General features: G+C 36.4%; 3 protein-coding genes across 4 annotated transcripts in view; 1 reads left to right on the top strand and 2 right to left on the bottom strand.

The window, feature by feature from the left end:
- The window catches only part of LOC124642817 (lysine-specific demethylase lid), a 33952-nt gene extending 28225 nt beyond the window's left edge, over positions 1 to 5727 (top strand). Inside the window, exons 30-31 of one of the 2 annotated variants that reach the window (XM_047181483.1) lie at positions 1819 to 1977; positions 2497 to 5727. In XM_047181483.1, the coding sequence (XP_047037439.1) occupies positions 1819 to 1977; positions 2497 to 2633 (296 nt within the window). In that variant the 3' untranslated portion in view covers positions 2634 to 5727. Of the gene's footprint in view, positions 1 to 1818; positions 1978 to 2481 lie in introns of both variants that reach the window. The other variant, XM_047181482.1, reaches the window with a different exon arrangement.
- Positions 5728 to 8911: 3184 nt separating this feature from the next.
- On the bottom strand, positions 8912 to 12196 carry LOC124642818 (facilitated trehalose transporter Tret1-like). Its single transcript, XM_047181484.1, has 4 exons — positions 11566 to 12196; positions 10872 to 11007; positions 10356 to 10501; positions 8912 to 10185 (listed from the first exon to the last, which is right to left on the bottom strand). The coding sequence occupies exons 1-4, from the start codon at positions 11599 to 11601 to the stop codon at positions 8998 to 9000; spliced, it is 1506 nt and encodes a 501-aa protein (XP_047037440.1). The 5' UTR covers positions 11602 to 12196; the 3' UTR covers positions 8912 to 8997.
- Positions 12197 to 14389: 2193 nt separating this feature from the next.
- On the bottom strand, positions 14390 to 17500 carry LOC124642724 (facilitated trehalose transporter Tret1-like). The gene is made up of 4 exons (XM_047181330.1): positions 16946 to 17500; positions 16331 to 16466; positions 15886 to 16031; positions 14390 to 15596 (listed from the first exon to the last, which is right to left on the bottom strand). The coding sequence occupies exons 1-4, from the start codon at positions 17003 to 17005 to the stop codon at positions 14484 to 14486; spliced, it is 1455 nt and encodes a 484-aa protein (XP_047037286.1). The 5' UTR covers positions 17006 to 17500; the 3' UTR covers positions 14390 to 14483.
- Positions 17501 to 17769: the final 269 nt, after the last annotated feature.

Here is a 17769-nt window from a genome sequence, read left to right as displayed (position 1 = left end):
TATTAAAATAATGATTTCCTATTACATTAGCATTTTCTATTGCATCGAAGCATTGGTTTCCGGGTGCATCCTAAATGTCGTTACAACAGTACAACAAAGAAGATGGATCAAAATTGCCCCACGTCCTATAACACTGTGACGTATCTCAAAAAAAAAATAAAAAATAAAAATGTTTAAAATAATATGGAATAATCTTTAATTTATTTGTTTTACACCTTCATACGAAAAAAATGCTTTAAAAATTGTTCAGGCGCTTTTATGAAAACATCGTTCATAGGACTATTTGTGGACAATTTTATTAAATAATTTTTTTGTTTGATGGGGGTATACCTCACTGGTGGTCCCATAATCATCAGGTCAGGATCTGATGATAGAAACCCTGAAAAATCCAGGGCAACTTTTGAAAGTTGTAGGCATGCGCAGGATAAAAACTTGACTATAAGGTGTATGTTTTAATGTATGTAAATTAGAGATTATGCCATATTATTTTAAACATTTTTATCTGTTTTTTGAGATACGTCACAATGTTATAGGACGTGGGGCAATTTTGTATGGATTGTGATCCGTTTTCTTTGTAAATCAATTGATTAGGTTTCGGTTGAGATTTTCTTATTTACTATTTTTAACCGACTTCCCAAAAAGGAGGAGGTTCTCAATTCGGCCGGTATGTTTTTTTTTTTTTTTTTTTTTCTATGTATGTACATCGATTACTCCGAGGTTTATGGACCGATTTACGTGATTCTTTTTTTGTTCGACGCGGAATAGCTGCCAGTTGGTCCCATAGTCATCAGGTCAGGATCTGATGATGGAAACCCTGAGAAATCGAGGGCAACCTTCGAAAGTTGTAGGCATACATAAGGTAAAAACTTGACACTCAGGCGTATGCCTGAAAGTACTATTCAACAGTGAAGGTTTGGAGCTGACCTGATGATGGAGACCAGAGAGGGTCGAGGGAACTCGACAACTGAATATGTAAACTACCTCGTGTTTGGGCTTATATTATTTGAATTGACTAGACCTTTGCAACAGTGAAGGTTCGGAGCTGACCTGATGATGGAGACCAGAGAGGGTCGAGGGAACTCGATAACAGAATATGTAAACTACCTCGTGTTTGGGCTTATATTATTTGTATTGACTAGACCTTTGCAACAGTGAAGGTTTGAAGCTGACATGATGATGGAGACCAGAGAAGGTCGAGGGAACTCGACAAATGAATATGTAAAATACCTCTGGGCTCTCTCTAATGGGCTTATATTCTTTGTATTGATGAGAACTTTCCACTTATATGGATAGTGACAAGTATTTGTATCACTGAAAAGCTGTAAATAAAAAACTTTTTTACAAAAAAATTAAACCGACTTCCAAAAACACTAAAAAGCAAAAAATCAGCCTAGGCCTAGAAGTCGGTGTCTAATGGATGTTACTAAGTTAATTTTGCCACCGACTTCTAGGCCGATGCACCTAAAATTAGTTTTTTTTTGCTTTTTAGTGTTTTTGGAAGTCGGTTTAATTTTTTTGTAAAAAAGTTTTTTTTGGTATAAATCCTAGGTTTTTGTTCCTGATGATAAATAATCATAATGTAATTCTTATTTACATAATGGATACTAGAATAATAACATGCAATAAATATGTAAAACACGTCAACTATGTTTTCCTTGAGTTTTTGTTGGCACTGAACATTTGCTGGTGGCGTGGATGTGGGTCACATGCGCGTACTAAACACCGAGTTTTAAAAGAATTGTAACAGAAACACGTATAGTAGAAACTTAGAAATAAGGTTCCTTTTTAGTACCCTAATAATATTATTCCCTTCATCAGCCGGAGCCCGAGCGGCGGCAGGCGCGGCAGGCCCGGCGGGCGCGGCGGGCGCGGGCGGCCCGGCTCGCGGCGCGGCGTCGCGGCGCAGCAGCTCGTCGTCGGCGTCGTCGGCGGAGGACGACGAGGACTGCGCCGCGCACAACTGTCTCAGGCCCACTGGTATGTATGCTGCGTTACATTTATACATAGGCTTAGTTTGTCATCATAACTGTTTGTGTGTTGCATAAATAAAATACATCTTTATGTTGTATATTTAGTAGATGGAAATAAATGATTTATTATTGTTATAAAATGTACTTCAAATAAAAACAATACCTTTATATTCTACTACTATTAGATAAAAAACTCTGTCCGACCTTTCTCTATAAACTGATTGACCTTTTGTATAACTCTAGTGCACACGAGATATAATTATTTTATTTATTATCTTTGGACTGTCTTTTGGTGTCCAGATAGTCTTAAGGACATACGTAATTATATGAATAATACGATTACCGTTAATTTATACGATAAATCGCATTATTTTAGCTATAATTATTTTTTTTAACTACATACATTACTTGTTTAATTCAAATAGGTCTAAATACATGCACTACCATTCATAATCCAATAACTTACACTATTAATCCACACATCAATAACCCCGTATACTAATTGAACCAGCATCCACCTCTACAGGCAAAGTGGACTGGGTGCAATGCGACGGCGGCTGCGACCAGTGGTTCCACATGCACTGCGTCGGCCTCTCCCGCGCAGCCCTGCGGGATGACGACGACTACGTCTGCGGCACCTGCGCCCGCGGGCCCCGCCAGTAGGGGCCCAGGGACCCAGGGACCCGGGGGCCTGCCGTCATGGACTATGTGGAAGTAGTTGACTGACAGTGATGTGGTTCTAACACGGAATATTAATGGGTTTCATTTCTATGTATTTGTTGAAATTGACTGTTCATCGATGAGAGGTTATGTAATGGAATATAGTCGAGAAATAAATAAAATTGTCTTGACAACTAAATCAATTTATACATGTTGAAATATATTAATATGAACATACTTGACTATATTCCAATATGTTTACGTGATCCTAACTGTTAAATCACAGATTTACATGAATAATGACCACAAAATTGGTTTTCAGAACATTTCTGAGAATATAAAACCACTGATATTTTTGATCTTTCAGTGTTGAAATAGGAAGTTTCGAGCAAATATGATATTTGAAAAAGTATGGTTCAAAATCTCTGTAATATTGAGTCAGACAATTTTACGACTTAATATACAATATACGTACCAACCAATAGAGATTATACATACATGTCATATTCGCTCGATTCTTCCTCAATTTTCAAAAGGGTAGAGAGACAAAAGTAGGCACAATTTGATAGCAATTGATTTACCGAACGCGACAAATTGACGCTTATTGCCAAGTCATACGATTGATTTTACAATGAAAGAGTTTTCATTACTTAGCGCAAAGCATTTACGAGCAAGTACTGCAGTCCAATGAGTTTTCGCAGTAGATATGACCAGAGAAAAGTTGCCACCGCTAAAATCACAAAATATTAATTGTAGTTCAAATAAATGTTTTCAAATTATCTCAATGTGGTTTAAAACAGATTTAAATGGATTTTTAAGCCTTCATTTATTATGACACAGGAAACCAAGTTAAATGATATTTGCCAGTTTGAAATAATTGCTATATTTGCCAAGATAATTGAAATAAATGACTACTATGTCGAAATAAAATGTGTCATGATAAAGATGAGCTCGGTAGTGAATTTAAACGTCATTCAATGTTTTAATAGGTGTTCAAATATAATTCAATTTTGCTGTTATTCATATGGTATTAGTTGTCAAACACTTGGATAAATCGGTGTATGTAGTGACCCCCCACTCCCCGAATAAGGGGGAATATTTACTATGGGGGTGACTAGAAGGGGAGTATATATCGATGTGTCTTAGAAATGGTGCCCTAGGTTAGCGTACTATTTTCGAAAGAACCCATATGAAGATATTTATGAGACGTTGCAAAGTTACCTAAAGTTCAATCAAATGATTGAGAAAGGTATATAGAATATAATTGCTATTGAAAGATTGCAAAATATAGGCAAGACCACAGATAAGCTGTGATAAACTTGTATATAAAAGACCTATAAATATACAATTGTGACAATTAAAGGCTTGTTACTACACAACAAAAAACTGATACGAGATGTTATCCACCCCTACAGTAAATATTCCAACCCAAATATATTCAATATCGATGTTAAACCAATGTTGTTGTTAAAATATTAGCAAAATATACATGTCTCTCTCTCTCTTTACAAGGATGGTATCTTCCGAGCGCGTGTGAGCGGGATAGCTAGAGTTGTTATTTTTATTACTCGTGACAAATAATTAAGGTACCGGGACTGGGAAAATTGTAAAATTATGTATTATATGTAAATGTAAAGGGACTAGTATAAGAAAGTCGCAAAATATCGTATCGGTTGATAGGATAAAACATAAGTTTTGTAAGTATGACTAGTCCTTAACTGTTTTTTTTGGTATTAAATCTTTTTGAAATTCGATCATAGATATAAAATCATTGTTGCAAAATTATTGCTTGAATATTTTTCAAATGAAGTAATCTTGCGATCTTGCATGTAATAAGGTCCATCTCATAAGTTTTGATACCAAATTAATTGTTAATTGAAATTATAAATATATCTATGTATAAATGCATTTTCCAGTCCTGTCGAATGTTAATATTGAATGTAGCCAAATATTTTAAGTGTTTTTTTACTGATTTTGTACTTTATTTATTTTGCTACAATATCGTTTAAATTTAGTGAATCTTATATCATTTTGATTAATTAATATTAACTATTTGTATTCTTAGACTAATTCTTATTTTATTTAAAAAGTTTTTTCTAACCAAACTTTTTGTATTTTATTTAGTTTGGCAACATTCATGTTAATGTTATAAGAATGACGCAAGTTGACAAGGTCTCTGGTTAGACGAGAACATTTTGTAAATATTTTTTTAAAAAACTAGCGAAAAAATTAAAAAGTTTTTATTGTAATGGAAATTTTTGCAAGAAACTGATAGTGTAAGTAGGTGTGTGTGAGGCGTGTTTGTGTGTGAAATAAGGCACTGTCGAACTACCATGAAAAAAAAAACTATCAAATATGTCTAAACGGAATTTACATCATAAAGAAAAAAAAAACAAATGTCGACGAGCTAAATAGTTACATTCACTTTTCTATAACATTTTACACTGTTACACTAAAACATTATTAAGTTTATGTAAAGTAATCGTGGTTGCTTATCTATCAACATTAAACTTAAAAACATTCTGCATTAGTATTTGTACAGATAAAGACACACACAACACAAACTAGAGAAGGTACTTACGACGGCATATAAGTTACAGTTTACAAAATTATTTATGTTGATAGGGAAGATGGCACAGTCACCTCGTTGCTTGAGTTCCAAGACCAATTAGTACCCTACGTCTGCTCGATATTGGTCGAATCGTTTATCATATTGTAAATAATGTTTAAATGTAGTTCGATGTATGTATATTGAGGCGCCAACGCCATACTTGTTAGAAAAGTAATGTTGTAAGAGCTTGCGACCCTGTCGCCTAACCATTTGTAAGAAAATATTAATGACAACTCACACGAACCACACATTTTGTTCCACAAATGCGTCTGGTACGTGTGAGTTGACCTTGAACACATATTTTTACAGATATTAAAAAAAATGTCTTCAGAGAATTTTGAGGTATTTTTAAGTATATTTGACTGAATTAGTATCTGTTCTAATATGTTTGTATGGAGAATATTTATGCACTGGCCTTCCTTTTGTGAATCAATGTTTATATGATAGTTTATGTTAAGACGATTAAATAAAGCTAATACCTTACCAGATGTTCTTTTTCTGTTCCAATTTGGTTATGGTTGATGCAAGTCAATTTAAAATGACATGTCCTTCTCTCCTATTTCCTGTCGTTTTCAAGCAGTATTCATTTTTGACTAAATTTATTCTCAGACAAAATATAAATACTTCAAATACAAGATAAAAGGTCCGTTAATTTTCTATAAACCAAGCCATTTGGTAAAATGACTTCTGGTAAGGTATCTATATAATATATTTATTTACGTAGCAACTCGCTGTAAACATAGTACATTATCTATGCTTATTGTACATCACACGGGCACAACTCTACATAACATTAATCTAATTATTACTTAAATTAATTCACTATTAATATTATTTATTGGTGTATAGAAAAGTTTACTTATTGCTCATTGAATCAATGTCATTATATTTTTTTTAAAGTGTAATATAAAATTCAATTCATATTTCGACTTTTCCTTTGAGTTTTATTATTTTACACTAAATAATAAATTCATTATTTTTGTAAGTAAACTAATTCTAATATTTGCAGAGGTGTGCCGTGTGATCGTATCGAGATATATCAGTATGACAAATTGTAAAGCCAATATGAACTCTATTGCTTAGTAGACAAGATTTATATTTGTTAAAGACGGCTGAAGCCGCCAGCCATTTAGCGCTAAGTCTCAACCGTTACATTTAACTGTTTGGATTGTTGCTAGTTTTTATTGACGTGGTGGCTTTGGTTTGACTAAGAACATCTAATTCGAATATATCTGACTTTTTGTCACACTATAGGTAAATTATATGTGGTTACCATACTAAAAGTGCAAATGACAAATCCAATCGTCTCTCAGTAGGTTATACAGCTTTACAACAGAACAAATACAGTTAGAATTACTTTCTCCACGAATTCCTTTCATCATCATCATCATCATCATCATCTCAGCCATAGGACGTCCACTGCTGAACATAGGCCGAATTCTTTTACACAGATTTTATTTTTAACAGCCCAAAAATTGTCTTGGTCAAACCAATGACCATCGCTATGGCTGTAATACAAAGTTGACCGCATTGTGTTGATCTCTGCCAGCCCGCGTCCGATCTGATGTTATGTTAATATAATTGTATTTATGAATGGCCGATTACTGCGCACGCGACGGTTTGAGAAATAGGGGGAGCGGGCACTTAACTGAATCATGTTTATAAAATGTGTTGTCTACTTAATATCTTTAATTGTTTTCAATTTGAATTTTAAATCCTGTGATCAAATTCGGCACTTTTATTTATTACTTACTCCCTGGGCTCACAATAAGTTATCCTAAATTATCAACGTGCCAAGTTTACTGAATTAAGTAATAATTATAACGTTCAAATCCCTCCCCCTATTTGCGCAAACTTGCGCATAGTGCGCAAACATAATTGTACAGAATATATTTAGTTAAGTGAAAGTCTACGTTTGTCCAACAATACCGGAGGCTCGTGTACTATACCCGATAGTATTTTAGTGTAAAATTAAATTGTTTAAATGTAAATGAATGAATGTCGTCCCGTATCGTTGGACAGATCGGCATATTGTGTACCAAATAAATATAGAAAATTATAGAAAAATATTATCTGTGTTTTTAATGTTATTCCAGTCCACATATTGAAGTCGATAAGGTCAAAAGAATGTTATTCGTGAGATGACGGCAGAGAGAAGAGTGTGGAAGGAGAAAACATGCAGCGCCGACCACAAATAAAGAGATACCAAGAGGATAGTGATTTTTAAGTTTAGTAAACATACAAAAATACAATCGATAATTAAAATGCTGTGACATCACAAGTAATTAGTAAGCATAGTTATCATGCAATACGTTGATAATCACCGATATTCGATTTGTTTGTACCCGCGTGGTAACGTGCAACTAGTAACAGTAGGCTCAATGAAGATAGTAGATTGTTTCAATTGAAAGAAAATAGTCATTATCATGATGATTCTGCAATAGTGTTCTAAGAATTCAAGGAATATATTATGATTAGCATGTATTTATATGTGTTATGATTATGTATGAGTACCCATAAATAACCCGCATTGAGCAATGCGTGGTGATTAAAGGTCAACCCTTCTCTGTGTGAGAGGAGGCCTGTACCCAGCCATTGGACGATAAAAAGGCTGATGATTATGATAGAGTAGAATTTATTTACTCAATAAAGCATTTATTTACTCAATAAAGTATTTATTTACTCAATAGAAAGGTCCATCAGAAAAGTACTTATAATATTGTATGACAAAGTTATTTCTCAATAGACTTCGCCAGAGCAGATCTAAATTGCATCGGCACGAGGTATTAACAACCGGGAAAACTATATCAGTGTATTAAATATCGATATGATAATAATATTTTTGTGAACAAAACAAGTAAAGTACACACTTATAGTTGTCAATCGATCGCAAATCGCTTATCAGAATGAGTGCTGTCGAAGATAAACAATATTGCTCTCTTCTGTGCTTTGTTGACTGATGATATGCTAAACGGGTGGGTAAATGACCGTGAGTGCCTATTATAGTACGAGAAAATACGCACGTAGATAAATTGTGTGTTTCGGCAGAAGTTCAAATGACGTCTTTTGGAGATAGGCAGCTATCAGATGATAGATATTTACCTGAGTATAACAGTATTTGTTATTGTTGTTTATTGGAAGTCCCAATTTCCTCGTTCTGTTGTGACACCTATAATGCAGACTGGTTGACGTTCAGGTGTTTTTGCTACATCCACAGCTAGATAAAACCAGGATTTTTGTCGCCTCTCGCCTCGCCTCTATTCTTATGCACTGTTCTGTTATTTTCTTTAGTCGTTTTCTAGAATATTGGAAGCATGACCTACTGATCCAAATCAAAGCACACTACAGATACACTTCAAGAGATAAATATCATAAAAATTGTGTCAAGTTCCATCTTCACTTATTTTTATTGAGAAGTGATGTTTCATCAGACAAGAGGCTCTTGACTTACTTTGGTACTTGTTATTCAAAGCCACGTTCATTTTATCGCAATTCACAAGAGCTTTTAATTGTTTACTGCTGTATACATCCGCACTTGTGTCCTACAAGTAGCCTATAATTACCACATAAATACTCGAAGATAAAGACATTACCGATGACCTTGTGTCTTCGGTATACATTAGGTACCGTACCTTATAGAAATAAAAATAAAAAAGAAAACCCATTTAGCAAAGGTAAACTTTGTCATCCGTATATTACCACTCACAACATCATCAAAGCGTAAAACAAATGTCAATAACTTAGAAATTAAATAACCTAATGTAACAAGGGTGTACTGCACCTCCTTGCAGACATTTCTCTCTTATAGGTGAGCACAGGGCAGGACTGGAACACCATCCTCTCTTCAATCTCCCGAGGCGCCAGCGGCCTGCCTCGGAACTCATCCTCGATCTGTTGCAAAGTCTTCCCTTTCGTCTCCGGCAGAAGGAATGAGATCACCAGTAAACAATACGTGAGAAGACTTGCGTACAAACAGTACGTACCATATATTCCTATGCTTTCTACTAATCCTAAGAAGGTTTTGAGCACAATGAAGAAGGAAGCTGACATCGTCGCTAAACTGATGCTCCCTCCAATGCTCCTATATTCTAAGGGGAATACTTCTCCGCCTATCACGTTTGGTAACGGCAGCATACCAGTCGCTACAGTGAAGAACTGCAGGTTGATCAGCAGAGCTGGGATCCACACCGCATCATAGGTTAGGATGCCCTCCTGCTTCAAGTAAGTATAGGAGGCTATGGCTAACTGGCTCACAACGCACAGCCCGCCAGTCAGGAACATCATAGTTCGCCTCTTTATCTTGTTAATTAAGAATACTGCTACAGTATTGGAGATAAACCTCTGCGTGTCCAAAAATATCATCCAAAAGTGTGGGTTTACATTGGGGCCCATGATCAAAGTTATAATCGTGGTAGAATAGGCCGCCATGGTGGTGCCTCCAGCGAACTGCACCATCACATACGCGTGTATCATAATTATGATTGGTTTGTAGAACTCCTTTTTCTGTATAGTCGCCATGGCTGACTTCACACGGTTGGGGGCTTTGCCCTGCTTTTGCTCCTGCTTGGCCTTTTCAAACATCATTCTGGCATTTATCATTTCTTCTAATTCATCATTCTCGTCCTCTCCTCTCAACCAATGGAAGACCTCTCGACATTCGTCGTATCGTCCTCTGGCGACAAGCCAGCTGGGAGATTCAGGGGAGTAGAGGGTCATGACGAGGCTGAAGAATGAGAAGAATACACAGATCAGGGCGGTCTTCTGCCAGCTCAGGATGGAGCCTACCACGTGCACGAACAGTATGCCGAATGCCTGCGTCAAGGAGACAGTCGTGAGGAAAGCCCCTCTGTTCTTGGGACTGGCGTACTCGCCAATAAGGATTGATCGTAGTGGTGAGAGCATGCCAATCGAGAGACCTTGGAGTATTCTTCCCACAATTAAAGGCTGAAACAAAATACGAGACCTTTCAGGCTATATGTTTACCTATTTCACAGTCGAACAGAACTTGACATGTTCATCATATTTGGTCATATAAAGTGATAAACACAATCTAGTTATGAATTTCTTGAGTAATTTGATAATTTCTGACTATCCACATTTCAGGTTCTGCTTACCTCATAAGTAGTAGCCATCATAGTGATGAACCAGCCGATGAGAACAGGCATTGTGACGGCTAGATGCGCGGTCCTCCTGCCGAATCGCTCCATGATGGGGGGCGTGACGAAGCTGCCCAGCAACTGGGTCACTCCTAATACTGATGCTGTTTAACAGATAATATGGTCAAAGTTAAATAACAATCAGAATATTGTGTAACATTTTGAATGCTTTATTGTTTTGAGATCGTGTGTTAATGATAGTGTCATTGGTATTACTAACTTATGTAGATCTGTTTACTGTCGGAATAGTAGCCTGATGAAGATTTGTGTAATTAAGGCAATAGGAAAAACGCTTTCTTCCGTAGTGATTACAGGATATTAAACATTAGATATTACATTAACTTACATGTAACATAAATAACGGAATGAGCGAATACCATTCGACTTTCGGCCACTGTTTAGAAGTCACCAGTTTTGGGTGGTATACTACCATTTGATTTGTAGTTCCTGTACATATCTAGTGTGAAACCTTACCTAGCCATGATGCAGCAGTGCTGGTCATGGGTATCTCGGAGTTGGGCACCAGCAGCTGCGGCAGCAGGATGGCGGGGTAGCCGATGACGCAGCCGTGCCCGATGATGTTGCTGCCCACAGCCGCAGTCACGAAACACTGGCAAGTAAATTATAGTGTGTTCATTTTGATTTTAAAATAGCGATTAACATATAGAGCAGCTTATTTCCTGCGATTTCAATTGTGCACTAAAAAATCTGTAGCTCCTGAACAGTTGTTTCTTTTCAAATCATATAGGGCAAAAGGCCTACTTATGGACTTGTTAATGTGTTATGATTATTCTTCATGACTTACATCAAGATCATTACATAGGCTTGACTCGTTTTGTACAAATACATAGATATTAAACTGAAAATGCACCGTTAATTTTTCTCGTTTTCAGTGATTACAGATGGTTGATCTAATTAAGGCGTTTTTTTTTATTCCGTAGAAAATTCATTATAGGTGCTTCAGATTCGTTTCGTAGAGTTTTATTACTTTTTCAGTGATTAACTTTATTTAAAAAAAAATCGTTTGTGTTTATTTTCATCCAAATCCGTTAGATTTTTTTGCTTGAAAGACTGACAGACAACTTTTGCTGTATATTGTCGAACTTGCGTATTAGCTGTTTAGACATGTAATCATTTATAAATTAGAAAATATAATTTATGTACTCACTTGTTTCAGAAATGGCGAAATTCCTCTTTTTCCCATTTTGATCACACTCGTCACAGTTCCATTAAATTAAAAACAATTAAACTAACACAAATTAACTTACAAAATATCAATTAATATACTTTAAAATTAGTATCACAATAAAAAATATCAGCACATTTTTACAACGATTTCTTAAAAAAGAGCCAATAACGAAAGTCCCTCGTTATCCGATTAGCTCTCACATGTTTATGACAAGCACTATAAAATGTTAAATATACGTATATCATTTTAACTGCACTCAAAGGATTATATATAATATGGAAATAAAGATATTTGTAAGGGCAGATCCGCACTGGTGAACTATTGAAAACCAAACTGTCCATTTTTCGTTCATAGATTTATCATGCCGATTATAATTTGATAAGTGGAGTGACTGTATGTGATTTTGCAACTAATTAAGATAATGAGTATATCTTAAGTCATGTGGTGCCTATCAACACAGTCATAGTAATATTTGTGAGCTTGCCAACACATTGCAAAGACGTACAAATGTTCTAGATGCTTTATTACCTTAGTAGCGGTTGGATATTAATTGACGTGAAGAAAACCAATTACAGATACGTTTTATCTTTTCGATTATTAATTAGTTTGTGTTTTGTTGTTTTGTGCAATTTACCTACAATAACAACAAAGATATTATTTACTTAATCCGTTTTGTCAGTGAATCGTGTAGGTATATAATTCATAAATGATTGATGATACAGAAAAAGCAGGCAGTTGCCGTGTAAAAATAAATAAATATCAAAGCGTAATTGTTGATAAAAAGGTAATGGAAAAACCTGCTACAACAGAATTTTATTATTTGGGTAGTTTTCCTTACTTTCAAAATCTATTGCTATTTTTACAGCGGTAATAATGTATGTAGATGTACCTACTCGTCAAATAAACCTCAATCTATAAAATATCAATAAATAAATAATAATTAGTCTCAATTCTGTAGATGAATTATCTAAACCTTTATTGTTTGTACCCTAAAGGCCCCGATACTGCTGCACTGATTTGAAAATTTTCTTTCAATGTAAGAAAGCTACTCTTCCCGAGTAACATAGGCTTTAGACGTCAGGCTCCTATTGCACGCTGATGAAACCGCGGGTAAACGACTAGTCTACAAAATAATCCGTTCTAAAATCAATAAAAAAAATAATCAAATTCATCTCAAAAGTCCGTCGATGTCCACTCAGCCTAACGTTGATCGTTATCGCTCACAATAGCGGCACTAAGCGATACTATTGAGGTTTATCGGCAGATAGCGTCGATAGGTTGTGGTCCACGCGGCGGGGACCTGTCTCACAATGCCTACTACATGATGATAAGCATCTTGACACTGGCCTGCATTGTACAATTAGGCTGAATAAGCTGATGATTGTCACATGTCAAATGTTTTTTTTTGCGAGAGGGAAAGGTTTGGGTACCTACCTACCTATGTAAAGAAAGTGTGTAGTTGCTGTGTGTGTGAATAATTTAATCCATGAATAATTTACATTATTATAATTGACTAAATACATACTTATCTATACTAATATTATAAAGAGGAAAACTTTGTTTGTTTGCTTGTAATGGATAAACTCAAAAACTACTGGACTGATGTTAAATATTCTTTCACCATTAGAATGCTATATTATCTGCTAGTAACATAGGCTATATTTTATCCCGGTGCGGGCAGTAGCTCCCACAGGACGCGGGTGAAACCGCGGGAAAACGGCTAGTTATCTATAATTAAATGAAGCTGAGACCTGTGAGCAGAATTGCCACGTTGGATGGCAATGCTTAACTTTTGACCAAAATAAAAACGAGCCCTTGGGTCACTTGAAGTGTCAGGAAGTCGCTTTGCCATTGATAAACTAAAATATTTCATGGATTTCATAAACATTATGTTTCATGTTCCTATGAATGAGTGTAGAACACACACAGTAAATGAAAAGTCTCGTTCTAGTTTTTTCACTATTTTAGTTCGTACTAGCAGCTAACATCTTTCTTGCATCGGGTTTATTGCGTATTTATAGGATTTCATTAAAATACCTATTTTCCTGAATGGTATTTTCGTGAAATCTACGAAATGAAAAATAAATGAAGCATGGGAAACCACACCTGTTGTTGAGTTGTAAACGCTTATTATCTTGCAATGGCTGTAAAAGTGTCATTCGCATTTTTACGGTTTTACTCATTATTATTATAATATCTTTATTGCAGCAAATTATGAGGATCACAGATAAGTTTCTATGTAGTTCATGATTATCAAATTATATTCCGTCAATTGAGGAAACTCGCTATTGTAAAGGTGCTTTTTTATTTTTAAAAAACCAATCTGGAGATTTCTAGATGGCATTAGTAGACAACCCAATTTTAAAGATTGTTGACAAAGACGTTTTGCAGCTACATATCAAGCATCCCCCAGGTCTCCTAGAAAGGCTTTATTGCAGACTGATGATGACAAGCAATGACTAGACGAACTAATCATCAATGAAAAAACAAACAACGTCACGTTATTGAACAATAAAGTTTATTGTTCCTTTCCGTAGGACACGGATTAAGTAGGACAATCACACTTGCTTATCAGACGACCGAATATTATCTACGGTCTACGATACATAAACAATAATCAGCTGTTTCTATGAATACATAGGTGTAGAGAGTTGTAAATGGAGCGGTAAATGGCAATAAACTATAAGTTTCGATGGCAGCGTAAGTAAGGATATAGACAATTGGCTAATTTACTTATCAGCTGCAGCAATTTACACTGTATCATGTTCGCTACAAGTAAATAGATCAAAATAATAAATAAATATAAGTTATAAATACGTTTATTTTTAAACTCAATAAAACTCGGGAGTATTTTTTTCACGACATCTTCTCTTCTCCTGTCTAACACTGTATTCATGTCACCTTTCCGTTGTCCCTGTTTGTTTAAGCGACTGCCTCTCTTCATCAACTACCGTTTTGCCTCTATACTCGTCTTCTATCTCCTGCAGAGTCCTGCCTCTAGTCTCCGGCATCAGAAACCATATGACAGTCAGACAATACGTCAGCAATCCAGCATACACCAAGTAAGTTCCAGTTATTCCTACACTGGCCACCAGACCAGGGAAAGTTTTGAGCACTAAGAACATAGTTCCAGCCACGGACGCCAAGCTGATGCTACCAGCTATACTCCTGTACTCCAATGGAAAAACTTCACCAGCTATCACGCTGGGTAGAGGTACCATACCCACAGACACTGAGAAGAAATGTAAATTTAAAAGAATACCTGGGATCCATATAGCATCGTAAGTCAAAAACCCTGTTTGCTTAGAGTATACGTAAGCTACGATAGCCAAATGACTGGCGACACATAATCCTCCTGATGCGAAGATCATGGTTCTCCTTTTAAACCGGTTGATGATGTAGATCGCTAGTGTGTTGACAACGATCCGTTGGGTGTCGAGGGCTATCATCCACGCGTCAGCGTTGACGTCAGGATTCATGATCAGTTGGATAATAGTTGTGGCGTAGGCAGCCGTGCTGGCTCCTCCGGACAACTGTCCCATGGCATACGCATGAACCATTAATATGATTGGCTTATAGAACTCTCTCTTCCGCACAGTTGCTACTACATCCAACTTCTTTTGATTTTTTACAGTCTTTTCGAAGTTTATTCTTGCTTGAATCATAGCTTCTAATTCTTGTTCTTCTTCGTCACCTCTCAGCCAGTGGAATACTTCCCTGCACTCATTATACCTTCCTTTGGAGACCAGCCAGCTTGGAGACTCTGGTGTGAACAGAGTCATCACCAGGCTTATGAATGGTAGGAAGAGACACACGAGGACAGTTCTTCGCCAGCTCAGGAGGGATCCCACGAGATGTACGAAGAAGATTCCCGACCCTTGCGTGAGGGAGATTGTGGTGAGGAAAGCCCCTCTGTTCTTTGGACTGGTGTATTCACCGATGAGGATGGAGCGAAGGGGCAGCATCATGCCGAATGACAGGCCACCTATGATTCTTCCCAGGAGGATGACCTGAAACATTTTGGTATTCATGTAAGACTCCACTAGCGTGATGTTAAAAAACTCTGTTATTTATGTACCTATACTAATATTATTTGTAAGTTTGTATGTAGGGGATAAACTTTGGTACCGCTGGTCGGATTTCTAAAATTCTTTCACTGATAGATAGCTACAATATTCCTGAGTGCCATAGGCTATATTTTATCCCGGTAGATGCAGTATTTCCCACGGGACGCGGGTGAAACCGCGGGAAAACGGCTGGTTATGTATGTATAGATAAGTATGAGGTGTATGTACTTACTTCGAAGCTCTCAGCCAAGAGTGTAGTCAACCATCCCACGAGTGCCGCCGCGCTGACGGTGTAGTGGGCGACCTTCCGTCCATAGCGGCCCATTATCGGAGACGCGACGAAGCTGCCGATCAGCAGGGTTATACCGATTACTGATGCTAGAACATTTGATGAAAAGTGTGAGTGCTACAGTAAAGTACAAAGTAACATGTGATGTGTAAGTTAAGTAAGGACAAAGTTGTAACCAAGCTGAGAAAAATTATAAATCGTCATCACCTGTAATTTGGTATGTGCTGTTGTTTTTATGTGGTTGGCAGATCTTTTGAAATGATGTCTATAATAGTGTTACGTATGAAAATTATGTTTTATGTCTAATGTTCTTTATTTACTTTCTCTCCTCATATGTATGTACTTTCTCGTAAGTGATCATATAATCACTTCATGTGAAAGAGCTTACCTATCCAAGAGTCAGCCTCCTTGCTGGTGGGTATACCGGAGTCAGATTGGTGCAGCTGCGGCAGCAGGACTGCGGAGAAGCCCACCACGGCACCATGGCCGATCAGGTTGATGCCCACCGCTGATGTCACGAAGCACTATTATTGGACACCAATATCATCCACTAATTAGAATTACATTGCCATACTTCTGGCTATGTTTATTATTATGAAGTTCTTCGTTATCATTTGTCATCGGAGTAAAGTCATTTAATTAATTACAGAAGGTCATAATAATATTCGATATATGAAGATATTTAAACTTAAGGTGATTAACGCATTAGCATAAATGAAAGACTCATCATCTTCGGCCTTTTATCGTCCTACTGCTGGGCACATACCTACCTCCTCTTACGCAGAAAAGGATTGAGCATGGAAGACTATTTCAATATAATTAAAGTGTTGTTTTTGTAATTATAAATCAAACTCGGGAGCCACCGCTTAGCATCTTGTCATAATCGAACACGAATGCAAAAATGTGATAACACATTGATATCTTAATCTTTACAAGCTGATAACTTTTTGAGGTTGTGTGCAGTCATACGTGCACACATATAATCAGTAAAAGAAACACTCACCTGCTTTAAAAATGGCGAAAATCTAGCCTTTTTCTTCGCCATAGCCACGAGAGACGACATAAAAGCACACACAATACTATTCTACTACCTCACCACAAAATATTTGCAATTATCTGATCTACATTCGGTATCAGACATGATAAAATTAAGATTAAACACACGCCGAATTGAATGCAATGTCAACTTAGAAAGTGGAAACATAATCTTTATAATCTTTACTTAACAAAACGCCATTTACACAAGATTCACTACTGAACCATTCAAGAGTTCAATTAGTCTTAAACACAGGGGTTCTTCCATCCATTAATAAAATGAAAAATTAAGAATTTTCACTTCACTCCTTCACATCTTTCTTTACTTAAAACTTCCCAATGCAAACTCGACAAGGCCGACTCATGTTTATTTTGGTCATGTTGTATGCCGGTTTTTTTTTGCGAAACCGCACTGGAACGAACTTCACGAATCAAGTTTTTCAAGTACAATGACTTCTCGTATGGTAAAAATCACAACAAACCAACTAGCAAACTGAAACAAGATATATTGTTGTTGAACATTGGAACTGAATTTCAATTCAGTCGTAACCAGTTGCACGTTGGTACAACGGCAGGCAATCTTAATTTTAGATCGCATGGTGTAGTGACTGTGTCAATGACATTTATGGGTCGTCAAGGATAATGGAGTATGGTTTTGTAATTTCGGTTTCCTTTTTTTGGTTTTGTAATTTGATTCAATGCTAATTATATGATTAAGTCTAGGTACTGTAAAATAAATGGCTAGGTACTTTGTAGGTTTAGGAATAGGGCCTCTATTACATGTACATGTAA

This window comes from Helicoverpa zea, chromosome 25 (assembly GCF_022581195.2).
Source record: "Helicoverpa zea isolate HzStark_Cry1AcR chromosome 25, ilHelZeax1.1, whole genome shotgun sequence".
NCBI lineage: Eukaryota > Metazoa > Arthropoda > Insecta > Lepidoptera > Noctuidae > Helicoverpa > Helicoverpa zea.
This window is presented reverse-complemented; position numbering and strand designations above follow the sequence as displayed.